The 19,284-nt window shown below is 37.5% G+C and overlaps 1 protein-coding gene across 1 annotated transcript in view; it reads right to left on the reverse strand.

Moving 5' to 3' along the window:
• Positions 1 to 19,284, reverse strand: part of SLC15A5 (solute carrier family 15 member 5) — a 78,772-nt gene that overhangs the window by 39,952 nt on the left and 19,536 nt on the right. Inside the window, exons 4-5 of the mRNA XM_032391718.1 lie at positions 12,749 to 12,969; positions 8,488 to 8,674 (exon numbers count right to left, since the gene is read on the reverse strand). Coding sequence (XP_032247609.1) covers positions 8,488 to 8,674; positions 12,749 to 12,969 — 408 coding nt within the window. The remainder of the gene's footprint in view (positions 1 to 8,487; positions 8,675 to 12,748; positions 12,970 to 19,284) is intronic.

Consider the following 19,284-nt stretch of genomic DNA (forward strand, 5'->3'; position numbering starts at 1 on the left):
CAAGCAGGGGGAGTGGGAGAGGGAGAAGCAGGCTTCCTGCTGAGCAGGGAGCCCGATGCGGGGCTGGGTCCCAGGACCCTGAGATCATGACCTGAGCCAAAGGCAGACGCTTAACGACTGAGCCACCCAGGTGCCCCTATAATCATATTATTTAACAGTATTAGACAAACAACACCTAAAATTCGAAAATGATTTGCCTCTGGGAACTATGACTGGATGGTGGAGAAAGCCAGAGCTGGACACCATTAGTTACTATTGAAAGGTTTTCAGCATTATTTGTTTGCTAACCTGTTTCCTGAATCTAAGATGAATTCAACTATAAGAAGAAACATGTTTTTATGTATCACCGAGAAAGGAAAAAAGGGCTGCCAATCCATTATAACATGTAACCCAATTTCAGAGATGAATTTCTACATACATATAGGGTTGCTATGGACTGAGTTATGTTCCTTTAAAATAGTAGGTTGAAATCTTAACTCCCAATGTGACTATTTGAAGACAGGGGTTTTAGAGAGGTAATTAAGGTTAAATGAGGGCATAAGGGTGGGGCCCTAATCCAACTGGACTAATGTTCTTAGAAGAAGAGGAAAAGACACCATGTCTGTGCATGCACAGAGGAAAAGCCATGTGAGGACCTAGCAAGAAGATGGCCATCTGCAAGCCAAGAAGAAAAGCCTTAGGGAAAACCTAGTCTTCCTACACCTTGACCTTGGGCTTATACCATCCAGAACTGTGAGAAAACAATTTCTGTTGTTTAAGCCACCTAGTCTGTGGTATTTTGTTATGGCCACCTGAGCAAACTGATGCAGGTATGTTCAGGCATTACATAAAAATTAAATTGTACAGGGGCACCTGGGTGGCTCAGTCAGTTGGGCGTCTGCCTTCGGTTCAGGTCGTGATCCCGGGGTCCTGGGATCAAGCCCCACGTCGGGCTCTCTGCTCGGCGGGAAGCCTGCCTCTCCCTCTCCCACTCCCCCTGCTTGTGTTCCCTCTCTCGCTGTCTCTCTCTCTGTCAAATAAATAAATTAAATCTTTAAAAAAAAATTAAGTTGTACAAATCGCACAAACTATATTGTCCGTGATAATCATATGAAGTGTAAAGAAAGTGTTGAGGTAGGTAAGAATAAGTTTTCAAACTTTCTTGTTTTAGAATTTGAATTCTATGAGAGTGTTCTATGATGCCCTTCATCCTAACTAATTTAGGGTAATCTAGATAAAAAACATCAAGTCCACCCCCTCACTCCCCTTTTTTTGGTTATCACCTTGTACTATGTAAACAAGGTTATATTTTATTCAGAAAAGTTTATAGCATTAGAGGAAGTAGCTTAGACAAGATATCTGCAATTTCTTTTTCTGTAAAAGCCCAATAATAAACATTTTTGATTTTGTGGGACAAAAGGGCAAAATTTTGAAGATACGAAGATAATTCATGCAACAAGAGATAGAATATGTTTTTTATGGATGAAATTCAAAATAGTAATGCTTTTGGGGAGGTGATGGAATTTCACTTAACTGGTGTTTAAAGTTACTCCTTCTTATCATCAGATCAAGAGCAAATGTTCATCTGTGAAAATAATTCTTAGTTTGCCGGCCGTGTAAAAACAAATGGTGGGCCAGATTTGGCCCTGGCTTAGCCATCAGCTTTTATTGCCTACTCCTGAATTTTAGCTCTGAACAGATGAGAAATAGTGGCAGTTTTTCCTGGGCTCCTGCTACCTATACACCGCATGAAACATGACAGAGCAGTCTCAATGGCCTCTTTCTCTGTCCTTGATACTCAGACGGTAGTCCCTGACCAGCAGCATAGGTATCACCTGGGAGCTTGCTAGCCCTGCAGGATCTCAAGCTCCACCCTAGAGGCACTGACTCAGATCTGCATTTAAAAAAGAAGCCTCGGAGATTCCTGTACACATTAAACTTTGAGAAGTACCACTCTGGCATAAAGCACTATGAGACCTAATCTAGCAAAGTCCAATGAAAGATGGTTCTCCAGACAAATTCAAGCGAAGCGCCAATATTTAACTCATTTACCCAGATCTTTTAGGGCAAAGCATATTTTTACCTGAAGGATCTAGATAACTACATTTGCTTTTTATTTGCTACTGCACTCTGATGCTAGTGAAAAATGACTTTCTTAAAATTCAAAACAAAGTTTGATTCCAACCTAAATTTAATCCGTTCCGTTTTTATTCTTAACTTCTATGAGATCATAACTCGTCCAAAGCAGAGTGCAGTTTATCAGAAGGTACACATTTTAAACTTCTAGCAGATCTGTATTTACAAGATAAAGCACATGGTTCCAAAGGAGATATTATATTCGGATAAATAATGTATGTTTTAATATTGGCTGTGCAGTTGTAGACAAGTCCATAAGAGTCTTGAAGCTCTTACAGTTTATTCTGTTACCCTGCCATGTAATAGTTTTCCAAATTAGACCACAATGAAATAAAGGAAAGTCAGAATTTATTCAAAAATTGCCATTTCATATTGAAGCAAAATCTAATACTAAAAAACAGGTATGTTAAGATTTTTCAGTTATTGGTTAAATTTACTGACTGAGAAAACTATGGGTTTTTTTATGGGTAGTCTGATGTATGAGTCTCTGGTATGTAACACAGCTGTGAGTATGAAATTCTGTTGAGCCATGATCCATGATTTTGGCCAATTCCCAGAAGAGGAAATTTGCTCATGTGAGAACATGCGGGTGTCCATAAACCACTTTCACAGAAACAGCTATGATTTTATTGTCATATGTATCTGCCGCCTTTGCAGACTATATTACTTACCCACTACTAGAATGGCATGTTTTTTACTTTTATTGTTCCTATTAGTGGTGTGTTCCTATATTTGAACTGAGCTATACATATTCTGTCTTTTGTTTCTCTTTAGACCATTGGAACTCATTTCAGGAGAGTCAACTTCAGTTGGTGTTTTAATTTCTAAATATGAAACAGGTAACTCATTTACATAGAGATCAGATACACAAGTGTATCTATAAGATATCAATTATTGCTTCAGTTGGTGTACTAGCTGGTCTACTTTACCTCAAATTTAATCCATTGTTGATGTCCACTTTAAAAATAAGAACTTGAGAACACTAATGTGCTTTTATGAAACAAATGAACCATCAAATGAATGAATGGTTCAGTCTAGATATTTACACATTGCTTCTTTAATATTTACAGTTCCTTCGATCAGATATTTTCAATGGGTATGCACTGTGATTTTTTTTTGGAAAAAAATGTATCAGTTCTAAAACTGTAATAACCAAAGAAGCGGTTTTGCTAAAATAATCCTATTTTCTTTCTTTTTTAAAAATTTTATTTATTTATGTGACAGAGAGAGAGAGAGAGCACGAGCAGGGGAGGAGCAGAGGGAGAGGGAGAAGCAGACTCCCCACTGAGCAGGGAACCTGATGCAGGACTTGATCCCAGGACCCTGGGATCATGACCTGAGCTGAAGGCAGATGCTTAACCGACTGAGCCACCCAGGTGCCCTAAAATAATCCTATTTTCAATGAAGGTGATTGGACCCCTGACTCAATTTTTAATTTATCAAGCACTTTGGCTCCAATCAAAAAAGGAATCTTTTTTTTAAGATTTATTTATTTATTATATAGAGAGAGATAGAGAGAGAGCTTGTGCCAAAGGGGGGGTAGGGGCAGAGGGAGAGAATCTTCAAGCAGACTCCATGGTGAGGGGGAGCCCCAGGCGGGGCTCATTCTCATGTCCTATGATATCATGACCTGAGCCAAACCAAGAGTTGGCTGCTTAGCCGACTGAGCCACCCAGGCACCCTCAGAAAGGAAACTTTTATCACTGTCAATTGTTAGAACAAGTATAGTTACTGGTTATGTAAAGTTACCAACACCTCGGTTGTCCCTTTATCATAAAGGACTTGGGGTTACAATTTGAATTTTCAAGTTTTTATTTTAAAGGGGAAGGCTTGGGAGATATTTGAATATACTTCATCCACGTTTCAATTTAAATGTTATTTAAAAACCAAGATAATTGCTACCTACTGTGTTATACACTTCTGCTTTATGCAAGACTTAATAACAATCTTAATTAGGCTAATTTTAGTCAGAATAATACTTGTGTATGTCAGCAGTAACTACTAAATACCACATACTGCAGGATTTTAATTAACATTAAGGAAAGGCAATACCCCTAGTATAAACATTTTTGAACTGAAAAAGGCTAAAATGAAGTATGTCCAATTATGACAGGATAAATCGCAATATCACTGATTTTACATTTTAGGTGAATTAAGGTTGACTTTTAAACAGATAAATCTCCTCACATGTAATGTTAGGAAAATACAGTCTTGATACAACTCTGAGCATAGCAAGCCTTTGCCTTTCACAGTTCTAGAAGGTTTGGAGATTCTTTATAGGTGGTACGGTGTTATACTCTTTGATTTCTTTAGGCGATAAAGTCAAGACTGTCCTATCTTGAGTCAGAAACCCTTCTCTCGTTGCATTGTTTATGAGCTAGACAGAAAAAGTAAGTTTATTTTTTCCTTTATTAAATTTCTAGTTTGACCAACTGAGTGAGATTGCCCCATCCCTCACTCTTGGCCTGGGCTGTGATTATCCATGTCAACCACTAGACATTGGCACTGTCTGCACCATCTGCCTCCTGAAACATGACAGTCCCTGGAAGGGGGATGGCGAATGTGGAAGAAAGTGGGGGGTCTAGGCAGTAACAGCCTGTTGTAGCAACGAAAGGATTTTTTTTTTTCATTCATTGCAGAGCCTTAATTAGAAATAGTAGTAAGGGGGCATCTGGGCAGCTTGGTCAGTTAAGCATCTGCCTTTGGCTCAGGTCATGATCCCAGGGTCCTGAGATCCAGCCCCACACTGAGCCCCAAATTGGGCTCTCTGCTCAGGGGGGAGTCCGCTGCTCCCTCTCCCTCTGTGCTCTTTCTCACTCTCTCTCAAGTAAATAAATACAATCTTTAAAAAAATAAAAGAAATAGCAGTAAGGATTCCAAATTATAATGATAATTTATTTACCTGCTATCATCTAACAATTACTTTTTGCTGGTAAGTGGAATAATAATAAGAATAAGAATAATAATGCAATGGCCTTAGAATGAGAAGACCTGAATTCAAATGGCATTTATTCTCTTTTAGACCCTTGACCTATTAAATGACAGTTTATTATGATGCTAAACGGGATATGTATAAGAAGGCGCCTAGGTTCAAGTTAGGAACTCATAAATATTTGTTCACAATTTATGTACTTATATACGTCACTCACATTTTCAAGGCACTTGGGTTCAAAGTGAAAGGAGATTTTAATATTGGACTAATTCAGTTACGTAAATTACTACCAAAAAATACCCTAAGTTTGTGCTTGTATGTCCTGATAAAACTTGTTAATCTTCCATAATCATAAACGGAATATGAAGAACTGAAGCAAACATCTAGTTTTAAAAGATGCATATCATCACACTTTTTTTATATTCCCATAGCAAAATATTATGCAAATAAATGAACAAGTATGTAAATGAACAAATGAATGGAGTCTGGCTTAGAAACAACTGAATTCAGTATTCTGTACTCAGAGGAACATAGCTAAGTTTTTTTTTTTTTTTTAATGAGTCTAGATTTTCCTTTTTCCTGTCCAACAAGTCTGTTACCAATCTTGAAGGGGAATATTTAGTTCATATATATGAGATATGTTAGGTAACTCTGCCTAACTTTCCTCCATCCATAAAAAACATACCCCTTTTAAAGAATAGAAAGGATTTTAAATATGTAAGAGAGGAGAATTGTCCAAGAGAAAGTTACCTATATTTAAAATGAATTTAAGATATCTTATTCTCAGGAAAGACTTCTAATGGAGTTCTTTCAGCCATGCTGTAGAGCATATTTTCCTAAAATGGCCCAATTTAAGAAAAAATAGTAATTAAGCATAATTTGGGAGCCCAGACTGGATTTCCATTATACTGTACCAGACTGCTGAAGTTTTTGGCATTTTGCAATAAAAATTACCCCCATTTTGTCCTGCATTCATTCTGTTTTAATAGTGTACTTGCTGGGGGTGCCTGGGTGGCTCAATTGGTTAAGCCTCGACTCTTGGTTTCAGCTCAGGTCATGGTCTCAGGTTGTGAGACTGAGCCCTGTGTCACGCTCCAGACTCAGCACAGAGCCTGCGTGAGATTCTCTCCCTCTCCCTCTGCCCCTCCCCATGTGTGCGCTCTCTCTTTTTCAAATAAATAAATAAACAAAATCTTTAAAAAAATAGTGTGCTTGCTGAGGGCATGTACGATGTCTTGCTTTTTGTTTATATCTTGAAATACTGTTGGGCATTCACTAAATATTGGTTTTAGAATTTTTACATTGGCAGACCAAAAAGCACTTTTTAAGACTTAAGGATTGTCAAAACCTAGTAAGATTTATAGTTTGCCTAAACCAATTACGATAAATAATGCTGGGGTTAGAGGCTTAAGAACTCAATCAAAAAAGGTTATTTGCTAAAGGCCTCTGTAATTGGAGATAACAACATACACTGAGGTAAGTTCAGTCACTTTGAGTTCTTTCCAAAAACAAATCTACCCTGTGATGTGATCTGAGGTGATCTGGTTGATGGCTTTGGTAAATAACAAGAAGCATGCTCCCTAAAAATAACTTCTACAGAGAAACAGCCCCCCAAATGTAATAACGGGTTACTAAAAGGCTGTATGGTCTGCACTCATCTCTAAAAGAGAGGAATTAAGAATAAGAACAGGTTAAACAAGAGGAGAGAATCTTCTAGATGCCTGACCCTATTTCAACAGAGTTATTCCTCAAGAAGACCATAAGATATTAGGTTATCATGATATGATATTTCTAAAGTGTTTTAAATTCCCTTTGCTTTCTGTTTATGCCCACCAATTAGACCTGTTCCCTACACATGATGGCTCAATACTAGTTAACATTTATAGAGCTTTCACTGTGTGTCTGGATTATGCTCCGGTCACGGATGTCATGCGGAATGATTTTGAAAGTCTTCCAGAACAGGGGGACCCCAAATTGATCGAGGGTATGCCCCTAGTGAACAAAATAAGTGAACTAGAAGATGAGGAAGGTCAGACTGCTTTTCAGGATCATGCAGCAGGAGCTCAGCAACAGAGGAGAGGCTGAGGCCCAGACCTCTGACTCAGGTTGAACGTGGTTTGGCTGTACCAGCACTTGTCCCCTGGTCCATGGCGGTGCCTGAGGGACCTCGGCCAGGCAGAGGCAGAGTGTGAGCAGAATGGACCTCAGCTCCTTCTCTCCCATTGCAATTGGAGACATTTAATTAAATTAATTAATTAATTAATTTATTTATTTATTTTTAAAGATTTTATTTATTTGTTTGACAGAGAGAGACACAGCAAGAGAGGGAACACAAGCAGGGGGAGTGGGAGAGGGAGAAGCAGGCTTCCCGCTGAGCAGGGAGCCCCATGTGGGGCTTGATCCAAGGACCCTGGGATCATGACCTGAGCCAAAGGCAGACGCTTAACGACTGAGCCACCCAGGCGCCCCTGGAGAAATTTTATTTTATGGTCTATTGCTTGTATTCTGAGTAAGATGACCTAATTTCTTTCCCTTTCAAAAATGAGAGTAGAGCTTTATTGTTCCCACCATAACAAGAAAGCAGCAATTATGTGAGGTAGAGGATGTGTTGTCTAATCTTATTGTGGTAAACACTTTGCAATGTATACTTGTATCAAATCATCACACCGTACACCTCAGATTTCCACAATGTTAGATGTTAATTAAGCTGGAAAATCAATAAGGCTGGAAAAAAATGCTTGAAAATTATTGCTATATACCTTACTTTATGAATAAGTATTATATAGAAACTCTGAATCACAGTACTAATTTTTAGTAAATTTGCTACTGGTTCAGAAGTTAATTCCTCCCAAGTATAGTCAGGCATTATTTTCTGGGTTCATTAACCTGTGTTAATTTTTTTTTAAAGATTTAATTCATTTATTTCAGACAGAGAGAGAGAGAGCACGAGCACAAGTGGTGGGGGAGGGGCAGAGGGAGAGGCAGACTCCTGGCTGAGCAGGGAGCCTGACATGGGGCTCGATCCCAGGGCCCTGGGATCACGACCTGAGCCAAAGGCAGCCGCTTAACCCACTGAGCCACCCAGGCACCCCAACCTCTGTTAATTTTTAAGAGCACACTCAGCATTGTCTTAGGAGTAAGGACCGCCTCACTTGAGGAAAGATAGGCTGTTTGGTAGTACCGGAAATTTCACCGGGTCTTTCCATCAGCTGTGTCCTCTGAGGAAGCGTAAAAAGATGGGAAGAAAATGGGCTGCTGACGTCTGCATAGAGACTTGAGGAACTGGATGTTATTCTGCTCAAATTCATTTTCTTCCCAATTTGTCAAAATGGGTCTCTACTGCAGAACATATAGCTAGCTTAGATCTTAGCAGAGTGGTTTTTTTTTTTTTATTTTAAAATGTTGCAAACAATTCACTTGAGATGCTAAGTTGTACTTACTAATGCATGCCAACAGAAATGATCCATCTCTCTTCGAGGGAAAGAGGCAAGTGCTGAAATACTCTATACAAGGGGCCAGAATTAATAGTGGTAGGGTGCTGACGACGTTCATTACTGCAACTGGCAGAAGAAATCCATCCAAATTCCGGTTGGAATTCATGGTCTGCACGTAATATCCTGAAGGAATCTGTATTTGAGGGGGAAAGCAGCCAGGCATTAAGAGAGTGGCTTGACTCTGGAGAAAGCATCTTGCAGCAGACGCTTTGCCCCGTGCAAGTACTCTGTGACAGATGATCAGGATGCTCCCCTGATCTTCAACATCCCAATTATGAGCTGACAAAGGGAAGTAGGAGCTCTGTTTAGTCTATTGACAATACTACTGATTCTTTAGGGAGGAATCTTTTGTCATCCCGTTTAACTTCTTAATTTTCCTATGGAAAGTAAAGGTAACCCTAATTTTGTGCTTAGGATGACACATAAAAAATCAAATAACTGACTAAAAAAATACAACTTTGCGTCTAAGCAAACAGACTTTTCCCTGAAACACGAAGTTAAAAACCAGTAGAAAGTATTAAAGATGTTTGTTTTTACCCTGATGAAAATAATTGGGGGCTGGAAAAAATCCTTTGTATAGCATCTAGTTTGGTGGCAAAACAGGTAGGAATGATCTTTACTAAGAAGAGGGGCCCAGTGTAGAGACACAGTACTTGTCATAGGCTGTCTTTGTTGGCTCCTTGGATCGGCTTCACTTCTAAAATGAGCCAAGTAACACGAAAGAAGAAAAGCAAAATATACTCGTGTTCACACTCTCGTTTTAAACTAAGTGTGTGACACTAGTGACCATAAAGGAAACTGTGTGAAAAACGTTTGCATAATAAACTAACAGATAAGAAATGAAAAACTAACAAACAAAATCCCCCCAAAGCCAAAACAAAGAAAACCTCTATCCCATCCCAAACCCTCAGTGTAGTGTCAGAATTTCTTCATTTTTAAAATAACCCTAATCCTAACTAAAAATGTAACCTGAACTTGAAGCCTCTTCAAGTGTTCCAAACCTCTTGTTAAAAAGCACAGTGTCACAGGAAAGAGGGCATCTCTTTGCTTTTCTAGTTTGTGAACTTGGTTGCAATCACTCATCATTATCACTCACAGTGCATAGTATTTCTTTAATTCCCAGTGGAGAACAAAACTGCTAAGTCACTTGGAAAGGAAGGCAACCTGAGTCTTGTCCTTAAGGAATGGATTCTCCAAACTGTTTTTTCTTGCTGTGCGTGCACTACGTTTGGATTTCTGCCTTATCGCCATATTGGGAGAGCTGCCCTGCTCAAATATCCAGATGATAACTTCCTGTTTGAGACTTTTCACCTACTCCTCTGTCATCCGTTGTACAATTTGAGAGGGTATAAGAAGAGTCAGAGTCGTAAGTACAGTTGTCAACGAGCCCACCACTTGTAAAATGAGCCCCTTGCTATGTTAACTACCTAAACCCAGGAATGGACTATATTTTCACATTCTATCTATATAAAATTCGTCCTGGTGTTAATTCATCTTCCAATCTTTAATGTGACCTTTAGGATTATAAACAAGGATTGCTTTGGTTGGGTGCAGATGGCAAGACTGAAGGGAACATTAGCTAGTTCTGCCCTACTTCTATAAAATTATTAAGCATGTATCCTCCAATCAGAGGAAAATGAATGATGTTTTTTAAAAAAAAAAGTGCTGGCAGCAGATCTGCTCAAAGACTAAAAGGCTCGCAGCATAACTTGGAAGTTTCTGTTACTGATTTCAAATGAGAATTATTGTTAATAAGAATAAAGTTATTATCGGCATGAATCACAGACACAGAAACCTGTTAACTTAATAATGTGGCGAATGTACTATTAATCTTTAGTGAAGCAATATTAATATATTGCCTAATCTAAGAAAAGGCTCCAGTGTCTTGAAAGCTTGAAATCATTTCTGCTTCTGCCTCAAGTTCTGAAATCATCCCCTTTTAAAATTTTAAACACTTTTCTTTCATACAAGCCTCTGAGTATTCAGAAATAATTGCTGTCAATAGAGATTCATTTTCACCTTTGAGTGGCCAGTAATGTCAAATGGCAACATCATCCGCCTTAATATCAACATATTTTAAATGTATGTCTTGGAACTGAAGGTCAGTAATGGCTACTAAATTTAAAATATGGAATTCAAGCATGTTTTATTCTTTGTACTTTGATCGCCTTTATGCTGGTGATTATTTCATCTGAAGGTAAAAATCTTATTTCAGCCTTATCCCATTGGAAGTTTCTTCTGCCTCCCTCGAGAAGTACATTCTAAACTTTTTTTTTTTTTTGAAATTTTCTGGCATAACATTACTGTGTATAATTTTGGAACCTATATGTCTGTTATCAGGGATTTTTAACCCAGCTGCAAGAGAGGCATTGTGGGTAATAACAAACCGTGGGTGTTGATAACAGCACTGAGTTGGGATGCCATATATTAGTGGGGTGACTGCAAGCAAGTTACAGGTTACTTCATGTCTCTGAGCCACAGATTTAGGATCGTAATAACAGCCATGGTAAGCGTGCTGTGAGGATTAAGTTAGATACTATGAAGTCATCTTTTAGGAGCTATGACCCATATAGGTGATTAGTAGTTTTTGTTCTTTGCAATACCTGGGCATCTAGATTTGGTGAGATAGTTAAAATTCAGTTTATTGAAATTTATGGTAATTTACGTCAAATTAAAAAATTTATGACAGTTTGCAGAAAAGACTCAAATGTAGTCAAAAGAAATAGCAAGTGTCACTGCATTACGAAGATAAAGAATCAGTAATTTGTGCTATTTGCACAGAAGGTTCGAGGCTAGCTATGGACTACTTAGTAGTTTTGTACTTATTATTAATTTTGCCCTTTTAAGATGCTCTTTATGACTTTAAAGATTATATATATGGGTAATATTTTTGTGTTTTTGTGCTGACTCCTACTGTGGAGTCAGGAGAGAGGTTGAATCTGCTAAATTAACCTAGCTTTCGTGTGGTGTTTACAGCAAGGGTTCTTGGCAAACTTTTTTGCAAAGGACCAGATAGAAAATATTTCCACATACTGATTCTATTGCAACCACTCAACCCTGCTGTTTTCATGCATCAGGAGACATAGTATGAGAAATAAACAAGAATGGCTGTGTTCCAATAAAACTTTATTTATTGGCCTTGAATTTTGAATTTCATTTTCATGTGTCATAAAATATTTTTCTTTTGATTTTTTTCAAGCATATAAAAAATTAAAAACCTTTTTATCTTGCAGGACATGCAAAAAAAAAAAAAAAAAAAAAAGAAGCAGCAGCAAGCTGGATTTGGCCTGAAGGCAGTAATTTGCTGACCTCTGGTCAATTAGAGCAAACATTGTCTTAAGAGTCAGCAGGTAGATTTGTTTTTCCTCTCACTATTATTTACTGTGTGACTTAGCTATCCCTTCAGGAATCACTTAATTTTTCTGAGCCTCAGTTTCCTCTTCAACAAATGAAGTAGTTGAGTAAGTTAATCTCTAAGTTTCTTTTTAGCTCTATTGCTCTGAGGTTTATGAGTATAACTCACTCATTAGCCATCTAAATTTCAAGTTAGCAGCAAATATAGTCCTGAATTTCTTCAAAGACTTTATAGTCACTTATATTTCTTCGTAAGTTTGTCTTTGACCATTATCATATTAAAATTGTTTTTTAATCACATATATTTATAAAAGGTACTTTGGACTTGCTGTTTTACCTCTAATTTCTCCACAACATAGGGACTGATTCACCAAGGAACTAAGGGGGGTGGGGAAATAATCACTTGCTCATTAGAACATATACTGAGTACAGGGGAGGTGGTACTTAAATCAGTCAAGTTAGCTACATGTTAGTACTAGATCTTAAAGGCTTAATGAAGGAGGAAGGCAAATCTCTGGCTGAAAAAAAGGTTGGGTAATTGCTCACAGATCTCATATTTTCGTGCATTGCTCTTATACCTTGTGACTATGCACTCTGAAATATCGTCCACATCTTCTGAAAGACATTTCCAGTTTTACAGGAGAAACAACATACTGGGTTCTCCTCAGGTATGTTCTGCCTGACCCCACTTGCCTCTTGAAATTAGAGCCTGTAATGATGAGAAGCATTTATAGGATAACTGCCTGACAAAGTGTATGAGAAGAGTTTGATGGGGTGAAAATAAATATTTATTTGTAATGTTCACATAAAATCATTTTATATTATTGGGGCAGTACTCATTACCCTTCCTTACCTGCATAATGCATATTCTGTAAAGGAGCTGAAAAATGAAGAGAGGGAGAAGGGTGAAGAAAAATTTTGTATCTTCTACGTGGAGCTCACTATAGCAACCGCCATTTTTTTTCTTGGCATGGTCTAACCAGCTTGTCACATCTCCAGCAAGACGGCAATAGCGCAGACAGCATATTTTCAGTGCATTAATAAACACCCCAAAGGTTGTCAGGAGGGAGCAACCTGCAAGTAATTCGAGATATTATGTATTAGTAAAGGAATTGTTCTTCAATTTTCCAAGATGTCCATCAGAAAGATGACATTTGCAAGGATGAAGAGCAGTAAAGTGACTGAAAAGGTTTTAGTACCCAAGAGGTTGAATTCAAAGGAACATGCTTCTGACAAGGGTTCTGGCATCCTGGTGACCAGCCCAAGGTGGTGCCTGACAGCTAATGTAAAAAATGAAAAAGGTAAGATCAATGGGAACATATTAAAAAGGAAAGAAAGGTGACAAAATAAAACACCAAAGTAAGAAATTCCACAATCTCTTAGAAGTCTAACTCATTAATGAATAAGACAACCAGAACTTTCTTTTACAGTCTTAACACAAGGGACTGGTACTATTTCTTAATATAAATGGTTAAATAAATAATCCTCACTTGTCAGGTGGAGGGTGGTTTCTTATTTTGACATAGAGATGAAGCGTGATATATTCTCTGCTTTGACGTTATCCTTGAATTTCAGACGTAAGGTTAAACTTTGAACTCTTCAAATGAGTTTATACGTGTTGATAGTGTCACTAAAAGTTGAGATTGGATTAGCTGGCTTTTGACTTTTCCAGTAGTTTCCTCTGGGTTTATATGGCTGTCACTTAAGCATCCGAAGCATTTTATTGCTTCAGATGTTAGCAGTCACTTACTGCTTGTGATTTGCAACCTCACTGTTGCTTCTTTTATGATTTTTCAGATTCCACCTTTTCTTTGACTCCATTAGGACTTCCTGATACAATGACAGATAAGGGACCCCCCCCCCAGCTTTGAGTTAGCAGTTCAGCTGTGCCACCATAATTGTTACAATTTTTCATAGTACTCCCTTGACCAAATAAATCCTTCCGCAAATTACATAGACACCAAACCATGGTTGTAGGATAAATGGTATAATAAATGTAAAAATGTTTGAGTTTCTCCAAGGAAGGCCACTGTAGAAATTCAAAGTATAGTTTGATGGTCATTTTGTTTATGTTCAAATTTCCCATAATAAAATTCTCCATGAAATACATTCTAACCAAATTCATATAAATGCGATCAAGTATTGGTTTTTATATTTAAATAAAGAATATTTATTAATATTTCTTTTTATGGTTATAGAGTGACTATATTGATTTGATCTCTTTTAAGAGTTGTAATAGACCTATTATGTCAGCCTTTGATTAAATGAAGAAGCTGGGGGCCTGGTAATTGAATATGGAACCTTTCACCTCTAAGTCACTGAATCAAATCCAGCCCAAATTGGTAGTGACCAAGAGTGATTATAGCAGTGGCTCTTTGGTGGCCTCTGTGAAGTGTGTTGAGGTCAAGTGGAAGTATGTTAGAATAATTGCATCTCCTATGGGTTCATACCTGTGGTCACTATTGCCTCTCCTTAGTCACTACTGCCAGAAAAGCCCAGGGACTGAGAACGCCAAGGGAACAGAAGCCCCTGTGAGTGGTTGTGTCTCTTAGGAGAGAGGAGGGACATCTTTTTATTATTGCGGGAAGAACTGCTCTATTATGAGACTTTCCTAGCTATTTCAATTAGTTTACTTAAGACTTTAGTAAAATGAGAACTGAGAATGCCTTGATGAACAGTCTGGAGACTGAATTTGAACAGGTCTGGGCTAGGAGGCTTAACTTCCTGACATTTCCTTATGATCTTGTCTCTGTTGCTCATCAGTCTGTTCTCTGCTCAACTTTTGCAAAACAGTGCTGTGTAGATGGGAGGGTTATTACTGGCATTAATCCAACTTACTCTACGCTTTCGAAAAGGCTTTATGATGAAGTGATCACTATTCATAGGATGAAAGACTATTTCCAAAGGTATTCTCCCCAATTTCCCCTCTCTTTTTTTTAAATTCAGGTTCTTATATTGAATACATGTTTTGAACCCATCATTCTGTTTTTGTTTAAGCGAATCACTATTTGTTGCAAGATGAATTATTATCTGCTCTTAATGCATGGTAAATTGATACCTGCAATCTTATTAAATAGTTAAATATCTTTATCATATTATTTCTAAAGAGAAATAGTTTAGATTATTGCTTCTTAAACTAGCTGTGTTAAAAAAACATTTTTTTTTTTAAAGTCTCAACCATTATGGTCAATACATTTTTAAAATAACCATAAAATGTAATACCTAAAGAATAAAACAAAACAAAGACATATAAAATATAAGTCCTACTATTTTTATTATTAGATTCAACGGACATAGAATCTAACTTTCTGTAAATATTTCTACATGTTTTCTCTCAGTGTCTGTATTTATTTTGTTGCATATCAGTAACAAACAGTTCATTGATCAGCACTGCTCCATGGATCAGGCTTTGAGTAGCATTGGTGTCAACTGAATACACACTTTAAAAAATGAATTTTATTTAAACAAGTAAAGTTATATCTGATCGGGTGATATGAAACAACAAAAACAAAATGGTTAAGAGCAAGAAATGATTAAGCATGAATGAGGTCTAAAATTTTAGCTAGGGTGCCTGGGTGGCTCAGATGGTTAAGCCTCTGCCTTCGGCTCAGGTCATGATCCCAGGGTCCTGGGATTGAGCCCCGCATCGGGCTCCCTGCTCCATGGGGTGTCTGCTTCTCCCCCTCCTTCCTGCTCGAGCTCTCTCTCACTATCTCTGTCTCTCTCAAATAAATAAATAAAATATTAAAACAAAATTTTAGCTAGGACAGGGAGGGCACATAATTGATTGCAAACAAATGTGAATATGCAATCATTCATTCATTCAACATACTAAGTACCTACTATGTGCCAAAGGCTTTTAGGGCCCTGAGAATATAATAGTGAACAAGACCCACAAATCCCTGAGTTTTCTTTCTGGTGGAGGAGACACTAAACAAACAGAAAAATATTAGGCAAGTTCAATGATGAAAGCAAAATGGACTGGTAAGACAGACACTCATTATGGGATAAGAGTATAGAGACAGCAGAAAGAGTTGAAATTTGAACTATGGATTGAGTGACTGGAAGTAGGCAAAAGACATGGAGGAAGCATATGCCAGGCATGTCAATAGGGTAGAAATAAGCTGAGGGGCGCCTGGGTGGCTCAGTTGGTTAAGCATCTGACTTCAGCTCAGGTCATGATCTCAGGGTCCTGGGATCAAGCCCCTGGTCAGGCTCCCCATTCAGTGGGGAATCTGCCTGTCTCTCTTCCTCTGCCCCTTTCCCTGCTTATACTCCCTATCTTTGCCTCTGTCTCTCTCTCAAATAAAATAAAATAAAAATCTTAAAAAAAAAGAAGCTGAGAGGGGTTCAGGATCCATAAAGGCCAATGAGGCAGTACCTCAGTTAGTAAGAAGATTGGAAGGAGGTGAGGTCCAAGAGTTGGTCAGGGATCAGACTTTACAGGCTGAAGTAAGGAGCTTGGAGTTTGCCTTCAGTGTGTTATGGGAAAGCATTAAGAAATTTTATGCAGAGGAGAGATATTGTAGAATGTATACATTTAAAAAGCTACTCTTGAAGTCTGGTAGTGGTGTGGATAATAGGTTTTGGGAAACAAGAGGGGAAGTTGAGAGAGGGCAAGAGGTAGCGGTGACTTGCACATAGTGATAGCAATGAAGAGAAGTGGACAGAATGGCATGTGTGTTTGAACAACCAGCGGTATTTTATGATGGCGGTGGGGGTGGAGTTTAAGAAATGAGAAAATTTGAGGATGACTACTTATTTTTCCCTTAAAAAACTGGGTGTTGGTGATATACACTGAGATGGAGAAGACAAGAAAGGGGCTGGGTTGCAGTTGGGTGAATCAGGAGTTGAGTTTTGGTCAGGTTAAGTTTGAGAGGACCATTAGATAACCAAGTTAAAACGTCAATGCCCGTCTTCAAGAAATGTATGAAAAGTTCTTGTCTTCTAGTGGCATGTTTTCTGTTCTTTTCATTTTTGAGAGCTTATACTTTTTGTCCTTGTATTTTTATTTTAATGAGGTTTTGAAAGGTAGTATTAAACATGTGTGGTCAATCCATGATTTGAAGTCTTATTCCTAAATTTATATATATATTTATTATATATATTTATATATATATATATATTATTTATATATATATATGTGTGTATATATATATATATATACATATATATATATACATATATATATATATGAAGGGAGAGGGGAGATAAACTGTGTAGAAATGTTTTAAATTGAAAAATAAAAGTTTTCTACCATAAAAAAAAATGTTGACTAGAAGTTGGATATATGAGTTTAAAGGTGAGGTCGATATGAACTTGAGTGTTTGGTATATAGTTGACATTAAAAGTGGATTAGAGATTACTTAAGGAAAGAGGGAGTGAAGAGATGGGGTCCAGGGAATGAATCCTAGGGCTTTGCATCAGTTAGAAGACTATCAGAGGAGCAAAGAGAAGGACTACCAAGGAGATTGAGAAGGAGTGGACAGTGTGCTATATGGGTTTTAAGTCAGAGGGAAAAGAAGGCAGAGAAGTAGTAATCCTAAATTGATCAGCTGACCTGGGAGGGCGTCATAAGCTAGTTTGAGAGGGCAAGAAAAGGAAAGGTACAGTCAACTTTCTGCCCAAGGAGAGCAGAATTGACCCATCAAATCGGGGAGTTATCCCTGAATGTTAGGAGAGATACCCTGTTGAAAACATCTCCATCTAAACATCACACCACCTCTGTGGATTAATCCATAAGACTTAATAGAAAATTCATGCCTTCTGTACAAATAATTTGGGGTATCATGTAGACTTCACTTTTAAAAAAATCCATTGTCATTATAATTTTCAAATTGCTTTTCTGCACCAGGAGCAGAAATGGGAAGTTGAAAAAAAAAAAGGAATGAAAATGCAACCGAGACTTCAAGCTTCTAGTTTAAATGTGCATGGCAAACACACCAGGCGTGCACATTTTAAAATAAAACAGATGAGCTATTTTAAATGTTTTATTGCAAAACTTAAAGATTGTAGCTATTACTATTAAAAAAAAACTTTAGAAAGCAATTTTTCTATTCTTTGTACCTTTAAGTCCTTGGCTCTGATGTTCTGCTCCTCTGACCTTGATCTAATCATGAATATCTATGCTACTTAATTATAATAAAAAAAGCCTACATTGCACTCTAGATGGTAGATGCGCATTTTTTCTTCTTTGGTCACCTGCCAGTTCTCAAAATTATAGCAGTGGGAAGAAATGCAAATGAAGGCCGTGCTTGACAGCTAAACATAATGGAATGCATGGTCCACATTTGAAAAGTTACCTTAAAATAAAAGGTAGCATATAAAAAATCATTTCTTTAAGGTCACCTATGGCTTTGAATTACAGCTTTGAGGAATTTCCAATTTAGTCATAAGAGAGGAAGAGCCAAAATAAGGATTATATACTTTGCTAGAGGGAAGACAGAGTTTTACTTCATCGTAGTTGGGTGATCTTATAACTTGGAAATTGAAAACAAAACAAAACTGAAAACTACGAAGTATTCAGTTTATGGAGTATTGTGTAAAGGAAACGACTCGGGAACATTTTCTATTATAGTTTTAATTACAACTAATAAAATTTTTTCTTGTGAACTTCCAAAGAAAGATTACTTCATCATATGTTAAAATATGTAACATACGGACTACAATAGGTTGGCGGTGAACAGTTGATTATATATGTCTGTATTACTTTAAGAATTGTATTTCTTTATTCAGATAAATATATTCTTAAGTAGGAAATCGAGAAGTATTCACAAAATCCCAGAATTATTTGCTAATTACACACTCCAGAAATGGCTAAAGTTGTCTTTCTATGAAATTTTATGCTTTACAGTTTTCTCTTTTTTGCTATGCGGGGCTGACGAAGACCATCCCTCAGACACCTTTCTGCATATTGAACCCATTCCACAGATTGCCAGGAGGATGTACACTGCTTAGCTGTGATCCACAGGCCATAGAGCTCTGAGAAATGGGAGCAGATGCTCCTATGGATGAAATTTTCCATGCTTTCGAATGTGCTGTAATAAAATGAGCTCTACACTGGGGGTTATGTGTAAGTGATGAAGCACTGAATTCTACTCCTGAAACCAATGTTGTACTGTATGTTAACTAACTTGAATTTAAATAAAAAAAAAAATGAGCTCTAGCCTGAGAAAAATAAGGCCTGGTTTCTGGTTCCATGTCAGTCGTTTTCTGTGAGGTAAGTTACTTAGTTTAATTATGCCTTGGTTTCTGCCCTGAGTTTACCAATAACAAACACTGAGCATTTGCCATATTCCAAGCATTTGTAAGACACTGGAATACCTAATTTCATCCATAAGTAGATCATTTCAACATAATATGGTAGATCAAATGGCAAAGATATCCTGA

Source organism: Phoca vitulina, unplaced genomic scaffold, assembly GCF_004348235.1.
Source record: "Phoca vitulina isolate PV1807 unplaced genomic scaffold, GSC_HSeal_1.0 scaffold64, whole genome shotgun sequence".
Lineage (NCBI taxonomy): Eukaryota > Metazoa > Chordata > Mammalia > Carnivora > Phocidae > Phoca > Phoca vitulina.